The 26,317-nt window shown below is 39.7% G+C and overlaps 1 protein-coding gene across 1 annotated transcript; it reads right to left on the bottom strand.

Annotated features, from left to right (window-relative positions):
- Positions 1–3,906: 3,906 nt before the first annotated feature.
- Positions 3,907–26,216, bottom strand: LOC106882089 (tyrosine--tRNA ligase, mitochondrial). Its single transcript, XM_014932647.3, has 13 exons — positions 25,952–26,216; positions 20,067–20,180; positions 19,097–19,247; positions 18,200–18,378; positions 16,983–17,084; positions 16,386–16,500; positions 13,846–13,924; positions 12,589–12,698; positions 12,271–12,369; positions 10,595–10,661; positions 9,910–10,098; positions 7,010–7,135; positions 3,907–5,054 (listed from the first exon to the last, which is right to left on the bottom strand). Exons 1-13 carry the CDS (start codon positions 26,008–26,010, stop codon positions 5,017–5,019), a joined length of 1,428 nt encoding a protein of 475 aa, XP_014788133.2. The 5' UTR covers positions 26,011–26,216; the 3' UTR covers positions 3,907–5,016.
- Positions 26,217–26,317: the final 101 nt, after the last annotated feature.

Genomic DNA, 26,317 nt, shown 5'->3' with positions numbered 1-26,317 from the left:
GGACTAACACATTGCTATAAAATAAAGAACTGTGAGCAATTGATGAGCAAGCAGTTCATTGTGAGCCGTTGGCAGAGAGCGTTTAACCTCGTGTAACAGTATTCGTAGTGCGTCGTGTAAATACTTTCCCCCGGCTTCGTTAAATTATATACCCAACTCTAGGATATAAAAGTACATTTTTCAACAATACCTCCACTTGGAAAAATCGAATATTCATACATACTAACCAAAATGTTGTAACTATCACATAGTTTATGTAAAACACCCGCTGTCATTATTGACAGCTAGGGTACTCTAGTATTCTAAGCATTTGACAATATTGGTACGAAAAATCTTAGTTATTGGTTTTGACTGTAGACACTTTAGGTATGTGGTTTTGAGATTGTCTGGCACTGAAGCCTTTGAGCGTTTAGAATTTTCTATTGTATTGGAGATATTTCATTAAAAGAATTTTCGAGAAACGTTTCATAAAGAACACTTAGTGTTGCCAAGCAGGAATATTATATAAAGTTGAGATGTGACATAGCCATTGTCGTTAATGTTGCTAATTATTCTATGTATAATGCTTTGGGTCTGTTTTGTGGTTTACGTTGGGCATCAATGTTTGCCAATTTTCCGGGTTTTTTTTTTTTCAACAATATATAATATTTATTTCGTTCCTTAATTATTTGATGCAGAGTTTAATTTCATTTGTGTGTATGTGGTGTTGGGGGTATTGAGTCTGAGGTTGACCTGGTTTTAAAGAGGATGGCTATTTCTGGTTTCTAAGTGGATTGTATTTTTTTTTTTTCCAATGCTGCTGTGGAGAATATATTTTGGTAAGGTGCTTCTATAAATACGCTGCTTTATCTAATTTTGGCGTTGTTGAATTCTGGGAAACTTTTATTGGTTTCTTGGTGGAACTCATTCCATTGAGCCTTTTCAAAGCTTGTAAAAGTATTTTTAACATTCTTCATCGATATGTGAGAAGTTGTGACAATTGTTAGAAGGACCGAAAAGAAAGACGTTTGGAGAAGAAGGTGATGTCTGGATAAATGTTGATAATCGCAACAACTCTTGGACAGGCATGTGTGTGTGGGGGTGGGGTGGATTGTCCAGGATACAAAGGGAGTTTTGTTGCGATCTTATTGTATTACCTCTTTTGTTAACAGTATTATTTGAAAACCAGGATGTATTAATGCACTGAATCCCCACCCCATTATTGTGTTGTTGCTGCAGGGTATAACCTGGTGGGATGGTGGGGAGGTCGGTTGCGGTGTACATAGTTTTAGTATATTAATGGGCTTTGAGTTGCAATGGTTTTTTTGTGTTTTATTTTATTATTTATTTATTTTTTTTGGTGGAGTGCATGATTATGCGGTGAAGCGTGGAGTGGAGTTCGGCAGCCCGGTACAGAGTGATGTTCTGCAATATTATAAAGGGATGAGATTATGGGTGCTGTAGTAGTTGTATAGGTGGTAGTAGTGGTGGAGTTGGTGGAGTTGGTGGTGGTGGTGTGGCGGCGGCGGTGGTGGAGGTGACGTAGGTGGTGCTGGTAGATGATAGTAATGGTATTATTAGTAGCCACTGTGGTGGTGGTGGTAATTATTGTGATGTAAGTATTAGTGATGGCGATGCTGATGGTAATTATGATGTAAGTACGTAGTATGGTGGTGGTGGTGGTGCAAGAAGTGGTTTTGGCGGCGGTGGTGGTGGTTGTGTTGGAGTTGGTAGTGATGTTTGTGATGGTGTAGGAGGCAGTGATGGTAGTGGTGGTGATGACGCTGATGATGATGATGACGATGATGATGGTGGTGGTGATGATGAGGATGATGATGATGATGATGGTGGTGGTGGTGGTGATGATGGTGATGGCGTCTGCGGTGTTTGCAATGTTTGTGGTGGTGGTAGTGGTGGTGGTGGTGGTTGTGGGGGTGATGGAACTTCTGAAACATTGGATAATTGTCGGAAATTCCGCAGTCAACAGAGTGCAAAATAATTAAAGTTTTTTTTCCCTTCATCTGCGAGGTCAAATATTCTGACATCTACTACACACACACAACTAAATGTACATTCAAACACACTCACATACATGTATGTGTGTGTGTCTGTGCGTGTGTATACATTGTATACACACATACACACGCGTAAATACATACGTACATGCATACATATATATACACACACACGCGTGCATACATATATCTGTAATTATATACACATGTGTGTGTGTATGTATATATATATATATGTGTGTGTGTGTGTGTGTGTGTGTATGCGTATATATATGCGTGAGTATGTGTGTATACACACATTATAATAGATATATGCATACTTCTTAGTATGCACGCATTCAATCACACACACACACATATATATACATATATATATATATATACATACATATATATATATATATACACACATACTTTTTTACTTGTTCATTGTGCTGCGGCCATGCTGGAACACCACACTCACATGTTTATACATAGATACATTCACACATACATATATATATACATATATAGACACATTAACTTATACAGACACACAGATATGTGCGTGTGTGCTTCTCTCTCTCTCGACTTATATATATATATATATATATATATATATCATCATCATCGTCTACGTTGTCGCCGTCATCATCATCATGAAACCAGTGAGGAAGTTGCTAATGTGGTCAGTTAACTAGCTAGAAATATCAGCTAAATCCCCTACTTTTGTCCTCAGACACATTGGCTCACAAAGTCTCAGAATAAATGAGATGGTCGTGGCTGGTACATCTTTGATCATGGATAGTGGTGGTGGTCATTGTTGGACTCTACATCAGTATTGTTCATCTCAAAAGTAAAAATACACAAATGTACATTATGTGTATGCGTGCGTATGTCTGTGTGTGTGTGTGTGTGTTTGTATGTGAAACAGATCTATGTGCATGTGTGTGTGTGTACGTATATTGTTATGTGTGTGTATTAACGTGTATTTGTGTGTGCATATGTACATTTGTGAGTGAATTAATGTGTTTGTGTATGGATTATGTGTGTGTGTGTGTTTGTGTGCGTGTTCGAAGTTAAGTGTAGAAAGAATTGGAGGGAGGGGGGAACTAATTTATGAAAATACAATGTAACTACCACCACCACCACCAGCAACGCCATGCCAGCCCTCACTCCACATTCGCCTCCATCACGCCCACCCCCACCAACACTGCATTCACCACCATCATCAACGGAATCATCACCAACCCCACCCCCAACTCCTTCCTAACATCTTGATGACGGGAGGAGGCGGAGGGGAGGAGCAAGGGAAAGGGGGAGGGGAAAATGTAGGTGGAACGGATAGAAAATGAGACGATGTTACCTTAGAAACCAACTCTTGCACACCTTCACCCACACCTTTCGCCCACACACACACACACATCTTACCAAACACACACATACATGCCTTAGTTCACATCTCACATACACCTTATCTCAGCATACACACACACACACACACACCTTACCTCACACCTCATAATCACGCACAAACTTCCCTTCTCCCTCACACACACGACACACACACAAACAAACACTTACACACACACAAACACACACGCACACAAATACACGCTTTACCTGTTTATGGCTCTCCCCTTCGAATTTGATGATAATCTTTTCTTCCATTTATGGACCTTTGTCACATTGCTCTTAGACAAGATATTCTACCCTTTGCCTCTTAGGCAAGACACTCTAATCAGTGTCTCTCAGACAAGGCACTCCACTCTGTCTCTTAGACAAGACTCTTCATTCTCAGGCAATTAATTAAGACACTGCACCATCAATTTCTTAAACAAGACACTCAACCCAGATCCTAGTAAAAAAAACAAACAGTCTACCTACAAACAGTAAAGAAAACAACCAAAATGCAAAAAAAAAACAACACAAATTAAGAGTTCAAATTTAAAAGAAAATATAATAAAACAACCTGACATTTTGTGATTGTTTTATTAATTATTTTTTAATCATATTCTTTTTCGAGATATACAAAGTTTCTTGATTCTGTTGGTGATTTGTCTCAATCTAATATTCGGTACAAACACTGGTCAGTGAAAAGAAGAAATCGGCCACTGGAACATCTTATGTAATCAAAGAGACATTCAGCAGTTCATAAGAAACAGAGACCATTTTTGAAGTTCCACCTCTGAATTATTTTCCATGTCATTAGATACATTGCTGACAATTTTTCAATCAGTAAATTCTTTCCAACAGTCTTCAGGTGATGTTCCTAGCTGCCCTGCACTTTCAATGACCAGCAGATCACAAGAAACCTTTTATGTTCTGGTAAAAGGTAAAAGTTGGCAACAGCGGGAGCATCCAGCAGTAAAATTCAACCTCAAATAAATATGTGTGTGCGTGGGTGGGTGTGTCTGTTTGTTTTGATATCATATGATGGATGTAAATGAGTGTCAATTGTATTACAAGTGATGTCATTCATTTGCTATCTTCTGTACAAGTCAGATCTCTCTATTGCTTGGATACAGGTGAGGATTGGTGACAGGAAAGGCATCCCACCATAAAATCCTGCCTCAACATCAATTCCCATCCAAGCCATACTAGCATAGAAGAGAATGAAAATTTAAACAAACGAACCAATGATGCAAGTTCAGATCCAAACCCAGTTCATAAAATACAAGTTTCAGGTTCAATACTCAGCCCAAGCATAGTCGGGAAGAATAGCAATTAAGATATCGTGTCAACATTACATCCAAAATTAAGAAATAATCAAAAACAATCATGATAGATAAAAAAAAAAATATGGTGACCGGTGCTAGTACAAGGTCCACTTTGGCATCATGGAATCGTCTAAAATTCATGTATGTTCTCAAAGATTTGGTTAATATAATCATCAAGAATAGATATTAGTGAGAAGAGAATGGTGGTTCTTTCTTCAATTAGTGCCATCATTGCTGTTCACCAATTCCTCTATCCGATCTCCTTCAGTTGTCTCAGAATCACATTGGTAGCCATGAATAAACTGTCGTCCAGGTGAAACGGTTTATGGAAGCCACTTCACAATATAATGGTTCTTTTTACCTTAAATATTAAACAATAATTAATCATTAACAATTATAATTAATGAACTTTCAATAGTCATTATCTTAACTTCTACAAACTTCACTCATGACATCATATCGTTCACAACGATTAGGTTATGGCATTGAGGTAGAATATATAAATATATGTGAATTACGAGGAGGTTTACAAGGCGGGTAGGGGTGTGTAAATAGTTTATATGAAATTAAGGGGAGGGGCAAAGACAATATGCAATATGTATAATTAACGTATTAAAACTAATATACACACACAGAACAGACACACTCACTCACTCACACACACATTTCCATATTTTGTATATATGTATATATCATCATCATCATTTAATGTCCGCTTTCCATGCTAGCATGGGTTGGACGATTTGACTGAGGACTGGCAAACCAGATGGCTACACCAGGCTCCAATCTGATCTGGCAGAGTTTCTATAGCTGGATGCCCTTCCTAACGCCAGCCACTCCGAGAGTGTAGTGGGTGCTTTTACATGCCACCGGCAGTACTGGCAACGGCCACGCTCAAATGGTGTTTTTTATGTGCCACTGGCACAAGTGCCAGTAAGGCGACGCTGGTAACGATCACACTCAAACGGTGCTTTTTACGTGCCACTGGCACGGAAGCGAGACAGCTGCTCTGGCAGTGACCCCGCTCGGATGGTGCTGTTAGCGCCCCACTCGCATGGGTGCCCGTCATCGAATTTGGTTCAATATATATACACACACATACAATAAATAAGAGCTCAATTAACAATAAATTCTTAGTGTGCAGCACATTATAGCATTTTATTAAATCCGGATAAGGAAGTTTGCAGAGAGACACATTATTGGCTAAAACAATCCTTAAGAGAAACACATATTTACAATAAAATGCTGGAAAGCATAAATTTCACAGATATATAAGTTAATTACTTTCAACAGCTGTTTCATTATGAATAAGTATAATTGAATTCAAAAGTACATAATTAATACAATTGATTTAAAGTAAATTTAAATTAATTATGTATTTTTAATTATGTAACTATAGATGTAATTAGGTTTATTCCTAATTAGTCGTTGAAAGTAATTGAATTATGATATATCTGTGAAATTTATGCTTTTCTGGATATTAATCTACACACACACACAAAAACGTACACAAATATAAGTAAATGGCTGCAAGCTGGCAGAAACGTTAGAGCGCCGGGTGAAATGCTTAGTGGTATTTTGTCTGCCGTTATGTTCTGAGTTCAAATTCCGACAAGGTCAACTTTGCCTTTCATCCTTTCGGGGTCAACTGAATTAAGTACCAGTTGCGCACTGGGGTCGATCTAATCGACTTAATCCTTTTGTCTGTCCTTGTTTGTCCCCTCTGTGTTTAGCCCTGCTGTGGGCAATAAAGACATAAATATAAGTAAATGGGTAGATAGAGAAGCAACCAATGAAGACAGCCCATTTGTGCACAGATAAGAGGCTACGACCCGGGTTAAATCAGAGCCCCACTTCACCCATAGCCCTCCAGCTGCATTCCCCTTCTCATACTTGAAGCTTGCACCACCAAAAGTACCTGTTAGTATTATGTTATCATTTTATTATCATTTTTGTTTTTGATAAGCCAAGCCATGAAAAGCTCTGTACCCTCTGAACAATAAACCTTAATATTTTTTGAATACCAATGTTAGCAAATGCCTGCCATCTTTCTAACTGAACCCAAAATCAATGACAGTTGCATTAGTCATCGTCAGCTCTAATTTCTAAGACTGTTGTACAACACATTTTGGGAAGAGGTGACATTGATTTAATCAGCCTCGGTACATGACTGGTTCTTGAATTTTATTAGCCTCAGAAACTAAAAAGCAACATCAATCACAACAGGGTTTATAATGTGAATGTATGAATGTATGCCTGTAAGAGGGGGAACAAACAAAGGAGAAGCTAAAATGTAGCAAATATAGCAGTACTTACCAATACGAATGAGGGATAACTTATTTGAGAGTATATGCTGACCCTCCTGTAAAACCATATCTGGTTCTGCAACCCTCTGGTGGTTGAATCGGACACCACCAGCTCGGATGATGCGTTCTGCGTCTACTGTAGAAAGAAAACACAGTAGTTTTCAATTAATTAAGTGATTAATTGCTTAATTCATTAGCAACAAAAATGAAGTAAAACGTAACCAATGTGTGTATTCTTGTTGGCTGTATGACCCTCCCAATATACAACTAACAGTTTCGAAAAACCATTTTGCATCAAGAATGTGATGTGTGTGGATGAGCACTGCTGTGTGAACAAGTGTCACACTCTAACAGTGGAGGGAACCTGCAGAAGAGGTAGACCCAGGAAAGCATGGGATGAGTGGTGAAGTGCAATCTTCAAATGTTGGGCCCCCATAGAAGCAATCACTAGCTACTGGACTGGCTTCCGTGCAGGTGGCACATAAAAACACCTTTTGAGAGTGGTTGTTATCAGAAATGCCTGACTGGCCCTCGTGCCGGTGGCATGTGAAAGCACCCACTACACTCTCAGAGTGGTTGGTGTTAAGAAGGGCATCCAGCTATAGAAGCTTTGCCAGATCAGATTGGAGCCTGGTGCAGCCTTCTGGCTTGCCAGTCCTCAGTCAAACCGTCCAACCCATGCCAGCATGGAAAGAGGACGTTAAACGAGGATGATGATACATAAGATTGTGATAGGGACATTTATAGATTAAATAGGGGTCGACAGGTTGTACAAGAACCTACATAAAGTCCAGATAATATATATCAGTTGTATAGGGATCAGATACCAATAATATATATGTGTGTATGTATATATATAGGGATCACATGACAATATGTCATGACTATTTTAGGGACCTAAAAGATTTGTGAATGATAAGGAGACATTCTGCAATGTACGGCTAGATCATATTACTGATTCTGAAAGGGTGTTAAAGCAAAAACATAAAGGAACTGTTGTTGAATTCCTTTTGTTTTAGTTTATAATCTGATGGGGCTGGGGGGAGGAGTGTCTTGTGGAAAAGTGCTATGGTCGTGGTGGTGGTGGAAAGACGGCTTAGGAAATCACAAGGAATTTGTTTCAATCGTATAACAGAGCAGTTGTAGATTTTATTCATTTATAAGCTGAGGAGCCCCACCCTACCACCCTTCCATCAATGGTTTGAGTGTAATGTTTCTGGAAACATAAAATCCAGAGTGTGTGTATATGTAAATACACACACACACAAGTGTATATACACACACACATATATACATACATGGTGCAATGGGTAAATTGTCACCATTTTAAACTCATTGTTTGTTTTTGATTTTCTCGACTACACAGTATAGTAGGGTCAGCTGGGCACTGTCTGTGAGAAAAACAGCACCATGACACAATTCACTCTGCCAGAAATTTGGAAACAACATGCTGCTCTGCATGGCATTCATGCTGGAAGCTCCAATACAAACATTTCAGAGTGTTTGGGTGGCAATCTGAGGACATGTACCGAGAGTGATAAAAATCAAACATTCAGTCAACATCATGGTGTTTGGAGTGATCACTAGAAATTTGGGTGTTAATGGTTTACTCTCAGACACGTATTTCTCCCACAGTCGCCTCACTGGGAAGATTACATCTGAGGTACTTCTGCCAAACTGTAATTGTGCTAGGACTCTCTCCAAGACTTTGAGAGCCTGAACTAGGAGTTCGATGCCTCTCTCAAAGGCATCTCGTTTTGTTTTTATAGCAGTTTACAATTATACTGCAACACCAGTCATTGGGTATTACACCTTTCTATATTACTTGGGTAACTGTCCGGGTCACACACACACACACAATCTGCAAGTGGAAATATAGCATAAATAATCAAGAATGTTGTCGAGAAATAAGCTGAGTAAATAAAAGGGAGGAGGGCGAAGTTGTAAGGAGAGCATATATTTCAAGGGAGGTAACTCTTGCATAGTGATTTCTAAGATCAACTCTTAATTTTAGACAAGAGACTTCTTTTATCAATCTACAGTAGAACCTCGTAGTATGAGTGCCCCATTTTACGAGTAATTTGCCGAGACTCGTGTAAATTTTTGTCTTGAAGTACGAGCACACGAATCGTTTCATCCTTAAAGTAATTCAGTCAATAAAACCAGTTTACATATTTCAATAAAAAATACCCAGAAAAAGGTTGCAAAATGATTAAACAAGAGAAAGCACATCAAGCCACAGGAAATCATGAAACGTGTGAGAAATGAAATACGTGAGAGAGAAATAGTCCTGTGACTCATCCAGGGAAGCAGAAATGAAACAGACTCAGAACCGACTATGAGAAAAAGATTATGAGAACCCATGTAACGCAGCTGGTATGGAAAATGTACAGAAACTGGTGGAGATGGAAGGTGGTGGTGGTGGTGATGACCAAGCAGCTGAGAGAGGTAAGACAAGAATGAAGATTTTGGTTTTAAATAGTGAAGAAGAGCTGTATACACGTGAGACACTGTCTTGTTCTCATCTAAAATAGCCAGTGGCAAGATAATGTCAAGGCAACTGAGAAAGCACAAGGCTGCCAAAATATGGCAACAGTGGCAGCAGTGGTGATGGTGGTGGTGGTGGTGGTGGTGGTAATGATGATACGGTGGTAGTGTTGGTGGTGAAGATGATTATGATAATGATGATGATGATGCTGGCAGTTGCAGTGATGACAGTATTGAAATTAGGAATGACGATGAAGAGGCTGGAGGAAGTGACACAGACACTAATGATCCGGGTGGTTGTGCTGATGATCATAATGATGACAGCGATGACATCAATGGTGATGATGACAACTGCAAGAACTATGATGACAATAATGACGATGATGATGATGACAATGATGATGATGATAAAAAGCAACTAACCTTCCCGGTCAAAACAGTTGGCTTTCATACACGTCTCCAGAACGGTCATTCCTGGTTCCAACAACATGCGGCAAGTGGCTGCATTTTGAAAGAGTTCGGTTATTTCAGATTCTGAGAGTCTGCTAAGAACGTCTGTGTTATTGGTGAAGAAGGCTTCTGTCCAGCGTTTGGCCGTCTTTAAACCAGATTCTACAAATATTCCAAATATAATACAAATGTCTATTCAACTTTCAACTATGTTTGAAATCTAGAAAAAAGGTAAAAGCCACTTAAAAGCACCCATTACACTCTGTGGAGTGGTTGGCATTAGGAAGGGCATCCAGCCGTAGAAACCATGCCAAATCAGGCCAGTGTCTGGTGCAGCTCCCTAGCTTGCCAACTCTGGTCAAACTGTCCATAAATATGTTAGTCATAAATGAGTGTCACCACCATACAAGCAGTGTCCTTCATTGCCAATATGCCATGAAAACATGCCTGGCCACAAGGAAATGTAACCTTTCATGGAAAGAAGTGAGGGTTGATGACAGGAAGGGCGTCTGGCCATAGAAAATCTGTCTGACCCAAGCAAGCATGGAAAAGTGGACTTTAAAATGATGAAGAAGTGAGTGAATGTATGTGGGGTGTATGTGTGTGTGCATGCATGTGTATGCGCGTATGTACTTAATAAGTAAAGAACGGTAATCACCATCGTGTACCAACAGGAGCACTTGTTCAGCAAGAGTTCTCTGACCAATTCTTTCATGTGGTTTGGCCTGTGAATTAACAAAATATTTCAAGACATTAATTATTAATTAATTAATGTTTTATTGCTGTCGTTTTTCATTTATCACATTTTATTAATTATAAAAATATTTCTGTGTATTAAACAATCAATAACTACATTACATATTGCTATCACTAACAACACACACACACAAGGAAGCAACTGAACAACAGAGCCTCTACAAGGTGACTCAATCTGTTAGAAATAGCAACCAAGTGTCCCTCATATAATACCCAATGGCCTTTAAAAAAGGAAGAACACATTAGATGTATAAATGAAAAGCATAACAGATGAGGTGGCCATGGTTAGATTACCTCTGTGTCTGCTTAATCAAGACTGGCCAGGAACAAACCAACAGCAACAACTGCTGCACAAAAGCTAACACAGGAATTTCTAATTGGTCACATGGCCTGCTAGAAATAATAGCTAGGTCTCCCTTAAACCACAGATAATGTAGTCTTAGATATTTCTAAATAAACAAGATGGCCATGGCTGGAATATCTCTCAGCACAGGTTTGATTGATTGGGGCTCAAATTTTCCTATTTTGCAACAGTGGATCCCAGTTTTTGTAAACTATTATTTATAGTTTTAGGTGCTTCGAGATACACTGTTCCAGAAAAGAATTATTTCATGTTCTCTCTAAAGTCTGTAGATTCTTATGTTGACATATTCAGAGAAAGAACAGCGCTATTGACCCTTTCCAGAAATTCTGAGACTGAGGGCGGGGGGGGGGGGATACAAGTTTATCGTTTGAAAATTATACATACAAAGCAAACTTTGCTTCCTTGTATTGTGGTTCTCAGACTGACAAACCCAAGACCCCTTCCCCATCCCTAACAAAAATAGTAATGAAATTGTTTGTCCTTTCTCCACCCCACCTCTCTTTATTAACAAATAGGCGCAGGTGTGGTAAGTAACTTGCTTACCAACCACATGGTTCTGGGTTCAGTCCCACTGTGTGGCACCTTGGGCAAGTGTCTTCTACTACAGACTCGGGCTGACCAAAGCCTTGTGAGTGGATTTGGTAGATGGAAACTGAAAGAAGGCGGTGAGCTGGCAGAACCGTTAGCATGCCGGGCGAAATGCTTAGCGGTATTTCGTCTGCTGTTACGTTCTGAGTTCAAATTCCGCCGAGGTCGACTTTGCCTTTCATCCTTTCGGGGTCGATAAATTAAGTACCAGTTACGCACTGGGGTCGATGTAATCGACTTAATCCCTTTGTCTGTCCTTGTTTGTCTCCTCTATGTTTAGCCCCTTGTGGGCAATAAAGAAATAGGAAACTGAAAGAAGCCCGTCGTGTATATATATATGTATATATATTTATGTGTGTGTGTCTTTGTGTCTGTGTTTGTCCCCGCCACCATCGCTTGACAACTGATGTTGGTGTGTTTATGTCCTCAAATCATAGCGATTTGGCAAAAGAGACCGCTATAGAATAAGTACTAGGATTACGAATAGTAGTCAAGTGTCCTTCAAATTATACCTTTATTGCTTTAAATTGTGGCTTGAGCATTTCTGATCATAGGTCTGCTTGATCGGAAGGTAACCAAGGGTTAAACAACAACAGAAATACATAAACAGAGATAACAACACTCACTCGTTGTTCCTTCATGATGTTTTCAATATGTTCATTACTGAGAAATGTGTAAAGTTTTAACAATCTTTCAACATCTGCATCAGGTTGGTTTAAAAAATACTGAAAAATAAACAAAACATAATGTAATATTAAACAACAAAATAACAAAACATAAATCCCTCTACTAATGTCACATAATTTTACTTGATAAAATATGATTGACATTATTCAACATAATTTATAATATGTCATCTTTATGTAATAAACATCACGGGATCAGCATTAGTTAACAACAACGATATTACAATAACAACAACATTAACAAAATGTATGGCTTACCTGATAAAGATCAAAGGGTGAGGTTTTATCAGCATTCAACCAAACTGTGTTTCCAGCAGATTTTCCCAGTTTATCTCCAGTGGTTGAGGTTAGCAGTGGTATGGTGAGACCTTGCAATAAATATTTTATACCAAGACATATATATATATTAATTAATGACTAGCAAGGATACAATATTTCATTTTGCAAGCATAAGATATTAACGAGTATATTAAAGGTTTATAAGTCAGTGGAACATTAAAAGCATCATCCGAGCATGATCGTTGCCAGGGATGCTGATTGACTCCTGTGCCAGTGGCACGCAAAAAATACCATTCAAGTGTGATCGTTGCCAGTGTCGCATTACTGGCACATGAAAAACAACATTCGAGCGTGGTCGTTGCCAGTGCCATCAAACTGGCTCCCATGCAGGTGGCACATAAAAAACACCTTTTGAGCATGGCTGATACCAGTGCCGCCTGACTGGCCCTCATGTCAGTGGCACATAAAAAGCAACCACTACACTCTCAGAGTGGCTGGCATTAGGAAAGGCATCCAGCTGTAGAAACCTTGCCAGATCAGATTGGAGCTTAGTGCAGCCTTCTGCCTCACCAGTCCTCAGTGAAACCATCCAACCCATGCCAGCACAGAAAGCGGACGTTAAACAAGGAGGAGGAGGAGAGGTTAGTGTATGGGAGAAGGCAGGGGTATGGGAAAGAGCAGCATGAATACTCACGTTTAGCAGGGGAGAGAATTAGTTGAGTTGGCTTGACTGAACCAAATCAGTTGGCAAAAATGAGTGGGCTTGGGCAACCGGAATGAAGGGCCTTATTCGAGGACACAATGCACTGCTGGGAATTGAACTCACAACCTTATAATTGCAAGCTGAATATCATAAGCACTTAGCCACATGCCATCACAGCAACTTTTAGTTTTTTATTCTCAAGCCCTAGGACCCAAGACACATGAGTAATCAAAATCTCAACACTCCTCCTTCTCCTGAATGGGACGCCAGGCTGTTGCAGGGTTTAAAGGCATCTATTTTGAGGGGAGGGGGTAAGTCAACTGCATCGACTCCCATGTGACAGGTACTTTATTTTATTGACCTCGAAGAGATGACAGGCAAAGTTAACCTTGGCAGGATTTGAACTCAGAATGTAAAAAAACTGGAAGAAACATCGTCAAACAGTTTGTCTGACGAGCTTTAACGACTCTACAAGTTTGTTGCTTCATAATTACAACAAAAACAACAAAAAGTGTGTGACAACAACAACTCACCAAACACTTTCTCGTTAGTCGTTTGACGAATAAATTCATAACCGGCAACTATATTACCAAGTTGGTCGTTGCCGCCAATCTGTAAGAGAAGAAAACATTCTAGAACAATTCGGTTGATTAGTCTGCAACTGAACTCGTTAACATAATTAGGCATGGAAGACAATAACGAGTTAAAAAAACTACAAAAGATATATATGTGTATGTATGTATATTAGGGGTGTGGTAGAAAGAGTTCCTCGATATCAAAGGTTAATAAAAAGCAAACACATGAAGATGCATAAAAAAACTTTGTATTTCTATAAAGTTCATTAAATGACATTTTTTTTTCTGTTTCAGGTAATACCCACTATAGCCTGGCATGGAGAACATCATGCATTTGTTGTTTTTCCTTGTACCTTCATGTTATTGTTTTTTATTAACCTTTCAAATCAGGGCAACCTTTCTGCTGCACTCTGTATATATATATATATATATATATATATATATATATATATATATATATAATTAATAAGAGGAATGACCACTAAAGTGGATTCCTAATATGCTAAAGATAGACATCAAATCGCCTTACCACAAATCGTGTGTTCTCAAGAAAAATCTCAGCAAAAATGCCAGAATGCAAAAATGAGCAGGACAAGTGAAATTATACAAAATAAACCGATTACCTACGTAACATGATTTCGTTATTAACACTCGCATAATGCAAAATGCAAATATTTGCAACTCTTCAGTGTAGTCTGTCGGATTTTTAAAAAAATATTCTAGACCACTGGTTTAAATTGATGTTGATTGATTATATATATGCAGTTTGGGTTCGTGCCAGGTAAAAGCACTACTGATGCCTTATTTCTAGTGAGACAGTTGCAGGAGAAATACCTAGCTAAGGATAAACCTCTGTACCTGGCTTTCGTTGACATGGAGAAAGCCTTTGACAGGGTCCCCCGATCCCTTATCTGGTGGTCAATGAGGAAACTTGGGATAGAAGAATGGTTAGTGAGAGCTGTGCGAGCCATGTACAGAGATGCTGCCAGTAAGGTGAGGGTTGGAAATGAGTACAGCAATGAATTCCGGGTAGAGGTAGGGGTCCACCAAGGTTCCGTCCTCAGCCCCCTCTTATTTATCATAGTCCTCCAGGCAATCACAGAGGAGTTCAAGACAGGTTGCCCCTGGGAGCTCCTCTATGCTGATGACCTTGCCCTAATTGCGGAGTCACTATCAGAACTAGAGGAGAAGTTTCAGGTGTGGAAGCAAGGTCTAGAATTGAAGGGCCTTAGAGTCAACCTAGCTAAAACCAAAATCCTAATAAGTAGGAAGGTAGATAAAACACAAACCCCTTCAGGTAGATGGCCCTGCTCAGTATGTAGAAAAGGAGTAGGTAGTAACTCTATAAGATGTACCCGGTGCAAGCTATGGACACATAAGAGGTGCAGCAACATCAAAGGCAGGTTAACTAGCAAGTTAGTTTTTGTTTGTGGCAGATGTTCAGGTGCAATAAAGACTGTAAACAAACAGGAAACAACTTCTATCTCATTCCAGGGTGAAAAACTAGAGGTAGTCGATAGCTTCTGCTATCTGGGTGACCAAGTTAGTAGTGGGGGTGGGTGCGCTGAAAGTGTAGCTGCTAGAATAAGAATAGCCTGGGCAAAGTTTAGAGAGCTCTTACCCCTGCTGGCGACAAAGGGACTCTCACTCAGAGTAAAAGGCAGACTGTATGACGCATGCGTACGAACAACCATGCTACATGGCAGTGAAACATGGGCTGTAACTGCTGAGGACATACGTAAGCTCGCAAGGAATGAAGCCAGTATGCTCCGTTGGATGTGTAATGTCAATGTGAATACCCGTCAGAGTGTAAGTATCTTGAGAGAAAAGCTGAACATTAGAAGCATCAGTTGTGGCGTGCAAGAGAGACGATTGCGCTGGTATGGACATGTGGTGAGAATGGATGAGGATAGCTGCGTGAAAAAGTGCCACACCCTAACAGTTGAGAGAACCCATGGAAGAGGTAGGCCCAGGAAGACCTGGGCTGAGGTGGTGAGGCAAGACCTTCGTACATTGGGCCTCACCGAGGTGATGACTACTGACCGAGACCTTTGGAAATGTGCTGTGCGTGAGAAGATCCTGCAAGCCAAGTAAGATCGTTGCCAGTGCCCCTGGACTGGTTCTTGTGCGGGTGGCACATGAGATGCACCATTTTGAGCGTGGCCGTTGCCAGTACCGCCTGACTGGCTCCCGTAGGATTTTCGAGCGAGATCGTTGCCAGTGCCCCTGGACTGGCTTGTGCGGGTGGCACATAAAAGACACCATTTCGAGCGTGGCCGTTTTCGTGCGGGTGACACGTAAAAGCACCCACTACACTCTCTGAGTGGTTGGCGTTAGGAAGGGCATCCAGCTGTAGAAACTCTGCCAAATCAGACTGGAGCCTGGTGTTGCCATCCGGTTTCACCAGTCCTCAGTCAAATCGTCCAACCCATGCTAGCATGGAAAGCGGACGTTAAACGATGATGATGATGATGATGATGATGATAATAAAGGATTACCTGAATGGAACAATTGTAATGTTTGAGTAAAGTTAACCAATCAAAAGACTGGAACATTTGGTAAGTAAACTCTGTAAAATTCATTCCTTCAGGACTTGACAAACGACTCTTCACACTGGAAGGAGAATAATTACCAAGTTCTATTATAAGTGTGTGTTTGAATTTTTTTGATATTGAATTTCATGATATTATTTCAAAATACAGGATATATAATCACTCGTATTAATGTCTAAATACTTTATAGTATTAATATTTTTGATATTTTATGCAAAGAGCACTCATTATAAATTCAGTGTGTAATATTCTAACAGAATATATCTAATCAATGATATATATATATATATGTATGCATGTATAGATATATATATGTACATATATATGCATATACTCATATTATTTGTATATATATATATATATATATATATATATATATACTGAGTGAGATATTGTTTGTAATATAAGATAATGTGATATGACAAGAGAGAAAAGCGAAATATTACAAAAGTGAACAACAAAGAATTATGAAGGGTTGGTGGAATTAATTGAGACACACACATACACACACACCCTCATATATATAAAATGACTAATATTTACCTGTGTTTCGACAGCATATCAGCTAGTCGGAAAAATCGGCCATATTTCGCAAGAAAATCAATAACATTAAGATTTGTGTACCATTCCTTATTGTTAAGGATTCTGTGGAAGAAATCACATTTGGAAATTCATCATTTTTTTCCAAGAAATATACAATAGTACGACAAAGATATGAAAACAATACAATAGTTATACACATTATTAACAATATACGTGTGTGTGTGTGTGTGTCTCCTTGTCTTGACACTGTGTTACAGTTGTAAACGAGTATCACTGTCATACAAGCAGTGTCATTGATTTCCAATATTCTACAAGAACATCTCTGGCTGTGGCTCAACTATTTCCTTGCTTGTAAACAGGTAAGGGTTGGTGACAGGAAGGGCATCTTGACCATAGAAAACCTGCCCCAATAGATTCCACGATGATGATATATAAAGAAAGTAGGGATTGATGAAATCCAGATGAATCCCTTGGTCAGCGAAAAATTTGGCAAACAGGATGTCAAGAGATGAAGATAGGAATCCGTATGAATTAAATCCACACAAAGATCCATAAAAACTGCAAATCCAAGGTGACATCTTAACCACCATAAGATGTCATATCACATCTTATGGTGGTTAAGAGCACGGACTACTAACCCCAAGATTCCGAGTTTGATTCCAGGCAATGACCATAATAATAATAATAATAATAATAATATTATTTAAAAATACCTTAGGAATGAGAACCCAGGTTCAAAATTTCCCCAAGACACCTGATGAAGGCTGGAGGGTATATCAGCCAAAATGTTGTGTTAACAACAAACAAGATGAGGACAAATATCCATCAAATGTAAACAATGTACAAAATGTAGGGCAGCCGTGTATCACTTTTACAGTAAGACACCTGTTTCTGTGCCTCTCTCATAGTTTAATCTCTCATAGCTTGGCACAAAGCCACATCCTGTCTCAGTTGAAGGGGCCTTTGTCTTGCAAGTTATGTGGTTAGCTCAATGGTGCTGGTGCCTCATAAAAAAAAGCATCCTGAACACTCTGTAAAATGGTTGGTGTCAGGAAGGGCATCCAACCATAGAAACCATGTTAAACCAGACCTTGGGCTTGCCAGCTCCGGTCAAACTGTCCAACCTAGGCCTGCAAGGAAGACAGACATATGATGATGATGATAATGATGATGAACTACACCAACACAAAGTAATTAAGTTTCTAAGTTCAACTCACAGAGGTTCCGGTAATTCTTTATTTGGTTGTTTCCACAGAAAGTCACGGTGATTATCAAATATTCTTTGTAAGCTCTCTTTGATACTGGAACTGTTTTCTTCAATCAACTCACTGGACATTGGCACTCGGTCTGCCTTTCTACCGCTAGGGTCACCTATCTTGGCTGTGCAGCCACCCACCTGAAGAACAACAGAAACAATAGTTGACATGACGGTACTCTGTACAAGGTGACAGAACGAAGACAGGTGGATGAAGGGGAACGGTTACACAAAAATGGTTGTGGTCTGAATAGAGGGTCTGCAATAAAGACCCTCTGTAGGTAAGTGAGAGTGGAGAGAGAGTAAAGTGGAGAATATGGCATCAAGAGTGTTAGATACACACACACACACGTGTGTGTGTGTGTGTGTGTGTGTGTATATATATATATATATATATATATATATATATATATATATTGTAAAAGTTGCAAAGTATATAAAAATATATATGTAATGCAAACATTACTTGATATAGAATTCAATCCGTAGGGTAGAGTATGTGTGTGTGTGTGTGTGTGTGTGTGTAGACACTGATGAATAGAAGAGCAAACATTGGAAGTTGCACATTTACGTGTGCAAATGTACAAACACAGGTCCACAGCCAACAGACAAGATTGATTATAACAATCTCTTATAACATGAAAAAGAATATATACACACTCATAAAGAGAGGAATACTCACACACACACCACACATCCAATCACACATACAGACATATACACAAAGTCATACATTGACACACTCACTCACACACACACAAACATACAGATTCACACATATCCAGATGCATACACATACATGAAAATACACACACATATATACACAAACAAATAGAAGGAGAATACATGAAAGACCCACCACAGCAATCGGTTGGTGTCCAACTCTTTGACTGTGTAACAGCGCTATAATAGCCAAAAGGTTACCAACATGAAGACTACTGGCAGTTGGATCGAAACCACAATAAATACACTGAGGGCCACTGAGTAACTTCTTCATCAAATCTGGCGAACTGCAAATGGAGAAAAGAAATTGTGCAGTACTCTAACAGAGTCAAAAGAACAGTGGGTAGAATCGGTAGATTAGTAATGATGCCGCTGGACTGACCCCTGTGCAGGTAGCACGTTAAAAAAAACCTTTTGAGAATGGTCATTGCCAGAACCGTCTGACCATTGTACATATAGTTCTATATTTAAGAGATGAGGAATTATTTACATTATTTACAGTTGACGGATATTTGTCCTCATCTTGTTTGTTGTTAACACAACGTTTCGGCAGATATACCCTCCAGCCTTCATCAGGTGTCTGGGGGAAATTTTGAATTTGGGTTCTCATTCCTAAGATATTTTTCAATGTTGTTGTTGTTATTATTATTATTGTTCAGGTCACTGCTTGGTATCAAACTTGGACTCTTGGGGTTAGTAGCCTGCACTCTTAACCACTGCGCCATATGCCAGTGGGCATATACCTTAGGAATGAGAACCCAGGTTCGAAATTTCCCCAAGACACCTGATGAAGGCTGGAGGGTACATCAGCCGAAACATGTTAACAACAAACAAGATGAGGACAAATATCCGTCAAATGTAAATAATGTACATATGTTTCAATAATGAACTTCATTATATATGTATATAATAAATATCTGTCATTTCATCAGTAACTGGGATCGAAAAAAATGTTAAAAATGAAAAATTTATTTAGATGTAATAAGTGATTGACAGAGGCAAGTGGTTGTTGCCGTTGGTTACAAGCAATCATAGGAGCTTTAATATATGTGAAACAAGAAAAAAAAAAAAAAAAAGAACAATAAATAAAGAATTGATTAAATTACCTTTCAGGGGGAAAGACATTCTGAAAGAGACCTCTTTCGTGTAACTGAAGAATATTCTTATTGGTTATTGTGGTGGAATTCTGACATCTCTGTATTTTACCAAAATTCCTTAACCTAAAAAAAATACAACATTTATATAAATATATATAAAGTATGTTACATGCAGATAAGCAAAGTGTTACATTTTAAAAGTTCTGTTGTTATCGTTAGGCCTAACTCATCGTTAAGTAAATACCACCATGACCAATATCCAAACTACAGTGGAAAAGGCTAACCACTGAATTTGGTTAAAAAGAGACAATGAGCGATGGCTTGAAGATTATTGAGCTTTATTTGATAACCAATTGATCAAGCAAACGGGGCCTCATATCAGTGAGGTGGGGTGGGGACGAGTGTGCATTGATGCCGTTGAGAGGTAGGCCCTGAAACGGCGCACATTCTTTCCTGATGACCCCATACACTTGCTGACTTCCGGTATGTGGAGTTCCCAAGTTGTTTGTAAGACATGTAAATTGTGAGATAAGTTCCTGGCATTTAAAGCCAAGTCTTTTGGGGGAAAGCGAAAGATTTTTCTCTGTCCAAAGCACATGAAAGTGTGACAATAATGAAGAATCTCTACGACTGAAATGTCAGAGGAGAGAGAAGGGAGTCTTGAAGAGAGGGAAGTAAAAAAAAAATGGAGAGAATTAAGATGAGGAGGAAAGAGGGATTTATTTTATTGGTTTAGATAGGAGGAGGGAAGCTGCTGGTCAGTTGAAGAATATAGAGATGGAATACTGCAAATCCAACACTCTAATCATCATCATCGTTTAACGTCCGTTTTCTATGCTGGCATGGGTTGGACAGTTTGACTAGAGACTGGCAAGTCAGGAGGCCTCACCAAGCTCCAATCTGGCAATGTTCCTACAGCCAGATGCCTTTCCTAACACTAACCATTCCGAGAGTGTAATGTGTGTTTTTTATGTGCCACCGGGCACGGGAGCCAGCCAGGCAGCACTGGCATCAGCCACGTTCGGATGGTGCATTTTACGTACTAATGGCACAGGAGCTAAAACGTGCGGGGGAGGGGGGCGTCAGCTTAACCCCCAAGTCAAACTTGCCCGAGCAGACCCATAATTAAACCCATTCCAGTCCAGTCTTTTTTTCCAACATACAAGGAACCAAAGACCACATGGGTATTCTTTCGATATGTCTCGACAAAACCAAAACACTTCAATTCGGCTGTTTCCGTGGAAGCAGTATCAACCGTCAGTTGACGAAATGGGACGGATGAGAAGAAAGCTAATGGGTTATACGTGTGTGCGGGTGTGCCTGTTCGCTTGTTCTTGTCTGTGTATATGTGCCTGTTCTGTTTTTATGTGTTGTGGAATATAGATAGAACGAAATTATTTTGCATACAAACATGAAGCAGGAAAGAATAAATATGCAAGGCTTTTATTCTTCAAGTTTAAAATGAGACACTGCTGGCGTAATTTCGTTATATCTATAAGAATTGGATGAGATATGACGGCTCGGCCGTCTCTCTCCAGTTCTTATATTAATCATTAAAATCCAGAAATATAACAACACGAGGGATAACGGTAACAACAGATCAATAGTTTATTCTAGGTTGGTGTAGAGCCATTTCGTTCCTGGGTGAATAGGCATGCCGCTAGAATACCAAAGAAGCTTCGACCACATGTCGGGGTCGAGTTGTCAGAGAGCCTGGAAGACGTCCTGTCGCCACAGCTGCTGGATGGAAAAGAGATACGTGTTGTCGCCACTGCTGCTAGAGAGAAAAGAGATCGGACGCTATTGCTTTTTCTCCACCTGTTGCATTGCGCATGCATGCTCGGGTACTTCCAATGACAGCAAATCCCTTGCACATGCGCAATGGCACTTCCCAAGATGGCGGCCACACGCGCCACTACATATCTATATTCCACAACACATAAAAACAAACAGGCACACTCACACAGACACGTCCGCACGTATAACCCATTAGCTTTCTTCTAGTCCTCCCATTTCGTCAACTGATAGTTGACAATGCTTCCACGGAAACAGCCAAATAGAAGTGGTTTGGTTTTGTCGAGACATATCGAAAGAACACCACCACACGATAAACCTATACTTTTCGTCGACAGTAAAGTATTATTGAAAGACATCTCACTGTTATTTCTAGCAGCTTGGACCATCACGTAGAGGCCCCCGTTGGTACCATAACCCTCGGCGTAACGGTGTTGGCCACATAACACAGAATATGGGTTCAAAACCTACATACACATTTTGTTAGGATTGCGAAAGCATAAAAATGTATTTCCTCAAGGTAAATAACTCTTTCTTTACATTTTAACGGTCAATATAAAAGTTATGTCCCTTGCATTATAAATTCGTTTTCTGATTTGCATATTTGCGAGGTTCAATTTTTATTTTATTTTAACCCCCGGTGCCTGGGGTTGGGATTAGGGTTAGGGTTACGCCGAAAATGCGTGGTGTGCGAATTCTTTACCTCCGCCCTCTTAGCCTTTGCAGGCCCTCCTATGGCGTTGAACTTTTGTAACTTTTGGGGGGGGGGGGGGGGGAGACGAGATGGGCTTAGTGATCAGTGCGGGAAGCGAAGAAGGTGATGGGAAGAGGAGAGACAAACAGGAAGGAAATGCATGAGTGAAGATGATATGAGCCGACCATTTGATTCCGCTGACGTCAGACTCTTAAGTTATCATCAACGGATAGGAACCTCGATGGCACAGTCTACCTTACCGTAAATAAGCAACATTAAGTACTACATTGGATGAACAAATGTGAGAGACAGAGAGAGCATGTAAGTGGTCATTCAAATGCCAGAAATAGTAGCTAAATGTACCTCATAAATTACGATTATATCTAAATTTGTAGAGAATTTTTTTATTTTTTTTCCCCGGAAAGTTGGGGGTGAAGAGTTTCAGATAATTCACCCGCCTCGATTTTTGTTTCCTCATTGCTTTCAGAAAAATGGGTTCTTTTATAATGGAATTTTCTGCAAATATTTTTCAAATGGTGTAGATTTCTATTATATGGTAATTAGAAGTGGAAAAAAACTCCCAAAAAACCAAAAAACAAAATGGAGAAGTGGCAGATATTTCACACATCTCAACTTTGTTTTCTCAAAAGTTTTGATGTCATCATCATCATTTAACGTCTGTTTTCCATGCTGGCATGGATTGGAGAGCCTGGCAGGAGCTGGCTGGGCCATGGGCTGCACCAGGATGTCCTCCCTGACACCAATCACATTACAGTGTGCTGGGTGTTTTTTTATGTGACACCATCACCTGTGTACTCGGAACCACTAGCATACCGGGGAGAGGGCCATAAAGGTAGTCCCCCACCCCACCCGGGCGGAAATTTTAAAGTTTTGGGTCTGCTGTAGGCAATATGTGGTTTTTGTGGGGTCCCAGGGCAGCATACAGAAGGGCTGCCCACACTCTAGCTACACTGGTGCATGGAACCAACACCAGTGCCTTTTGCATGGCGCCAGCCTCACTGCTTTGTACGTGGAACCAGAAACTTTTTACATTACAATTCTATTGAAAAGCAGAAGGCTATTCCACCTTTTTTCCCTTTGGAACTTCTTAAATGAATATTTTTTAACAAAATGCAATTTTCCAAAAAAAAAAACAAAAAAAAAACAGCAAAATTTAACCAAAAAAAAAAAAAAAAATAATAATGATGATGATGATTTCAATTTTTGGCACAAGGCCTGCAATTTTGGAGAAAGAGGTAAATCAATTACAATCCCAGTGCATAACTGGTACTTATTTAATCAACCCCCAAGAGGATGAAAGGCAAAATCGACCTCAGCAGGATTTGAACCCAGAACATAAGATAAGGATGGATGAAATGCTGCTCGTGTTTTGCCTGGCATGCTAATGTTTCTGCCAGCTCACCGCCACCTAGCAGTATTTCGTCTGTCTTTACGTTCTGAGTTCAAATTCCGCTGCGGTCGACTTTACCTTTCATCTTTTCAGGGTCGATTAAATAAGTACCAGTTACGCACTGGGGTTGATGTAATTGACTTAATCCGTTTGTCTGTCCTTGTTTGTCCCCTCTATGTTTAGCTCCCCCCCCCTGTAGGCAATAAATAAATAATAATACTTTCTTTATTGGCCACCAGGGCCGAGCACAAAACTTAAAGGACGATACACAGATGAGGGACAGTGGGGTTAAACACATAAACAGCAAACAAAAACAACAATTAACAAGGAGATTAAACCAACAATAGGCTTGCCCAATGGGGGGGGGGTTCCACCAAGAGGTGACCAAAGAAGCCTCACACACTCTGGACCCCCTATCACCGAAGGCACCCAAGGTAGGCACCCCCTCTCCTCTCATTCCACCTGGAGGAATAAAGGATTGTGTTGGTTCAACTAGAAATATGCATAAAAGAGAATGATGGAGTCCCAATTTCACCAAGGTCAACTTTACCTTTCTGGAGTCAAGGGCTGGGGATTGTGCCAATACCCAATAACACACCCCAGTCCCTTGCTTATTGATGATGTCATCACTCTTAATGACATTAAAAATAGCAGACTCGGGAGTAATTGGCCAATATGAGTACCTTATGGTATTTAGTTACAACTCCCTACATTCTTAGTTCAAACAGCTGTAGTTAGCGTAAAGGGTTCAAGCTACACCTTTTCAGGCTCCCTTCTAGGGATCAGAAATTGATTTCATATAACCCTCCACCACCACCACCACTACCCCACCCACTAAGTTAGCCTGAGCCTGGTGTCATATATTATTAGTACTACTACTACTACCACCACCACCAGAACTACTTTTACTGCTACTACCACCACCACTCATACTACTACCCCAACTACTACATAAATGACAGAGATAAAATGCAAAAAATAAGTGTTGAGGCAAGACGAAAATTACCTTCCAGCTACCACCCAGGGACAATCTGAGATCGATCTTATCTTCCCACCCGATAATCTAAACACGATTTCAAGTTACCGGAAGGTAAAGTGAAGCCGAGGTAACTTGAAATCGATTCACCGGATCGGTAAAGTAAAAATACAGGGATTAAACCACCATAGTGGCGGGGGGGGGGGGTCTGTCTGATGACTAAAGCAATCTTATGACGTTGAGGTGGATGTATTTGGAAAGATAAATGACTGAGCTTCTTCCCGGGCCAAGCCGTCATTGACTTCTTCAAGTATTACTTAAAAAATTTGAGCGTGGGAACGAAACTGTACCCTCCAGAGCACTACTTAAATAAAGAGGCCCCGATGCATCTACGTAACGATATGAAGGGTAGGGTTAGTTTTTAGAGTCGGTTAAGGTATCATTACATGTCCACACGGCGTCCATTTATTAAAATAGTACCGTTAAGAGACCTCTGTATTTAAGTAGTACCCCCTCCAGTTCTGTTGAAATGGGGTGGATGACTTAACCTAATTTCAGCAAACAACTGTAGTATAGGGATCACATCTTTGAAGGATAAATACATGCTTGAAAGGAGGCTCCCGCGAGTCTCCCCTTGGGAATTTATTTATTATTTATATACGTATCGGTAGATAATCCGTCATCCGGTTTAACAACACGATAGGGCACCTTGAATGCTTTTACTAGAGTCCGCGCTTTACTGCCAGCATTCGAATAAGGTCTCTGGTTTGAGGATACCTTCCTCCCTCCACCCTATCTATCTCGGAGGTCCTGGAAAAAAAAAACATGGGCACAACCCTTCCAGAGAAAATAATACGTTTCCTTACATAATGTATTTCCTATTAGTTTTCAACATTCAGTGTAAAACCGATATTGTTTGTCCTTCAGATTTATAATTTCCTCCTTATTTGTAGCCTTTGTGGCAAATAAAGAAAACATTATCATCATTATAAGAGTATTTGGGTTTTTTTTTAACATACCTGCGGTTAATTATACATCTACTCCAGGTGAGATATTTCCACGTGAAAGTTGAACCCATGTTTTCATCCGTTTTTTGGCAATTTAGAGTTTTCCAATTATAATGTATTAAAGAATACTCGGCCTACACTTACAGACTTCCCAATCAATAGAAATATATCGCCTTCTTTCATTCATTTCAGATAAAATCCTCAAATGACATTCTAAACAACCACGCTGTTTTCAATGTTACACTTACACCGCCGGTGAACGACAAATAAAGGTCGTCAGTGTTAAAAATATTTTTGTTAACAAGACTAATTATTATAACTAAATGTCTGTTTTAACCATTAGTATTAATATTATTGTAATTAATTATGACGGTGATG

Source organism: Octopus bimaculoides, chromosome 10 (assembly GCF_046866305.1).
Source record: "Octopus bimaculoides isolate indiv1 chromosome 10, ASM4686630v1, whole genome shotgun sequence".
Classification (NCBI taxonomy): Eukaryota; Metazoa; Mollusca; class Cephalopoda; order Octopoda; family Octopodidae; genus Octopus; species Octopus bimaculoides.
The sequence above is the reverse complement of the archived record's forward strand: the minus strand, read 5'-3'. Positions and strand labels throughout refer to the sequence as shown.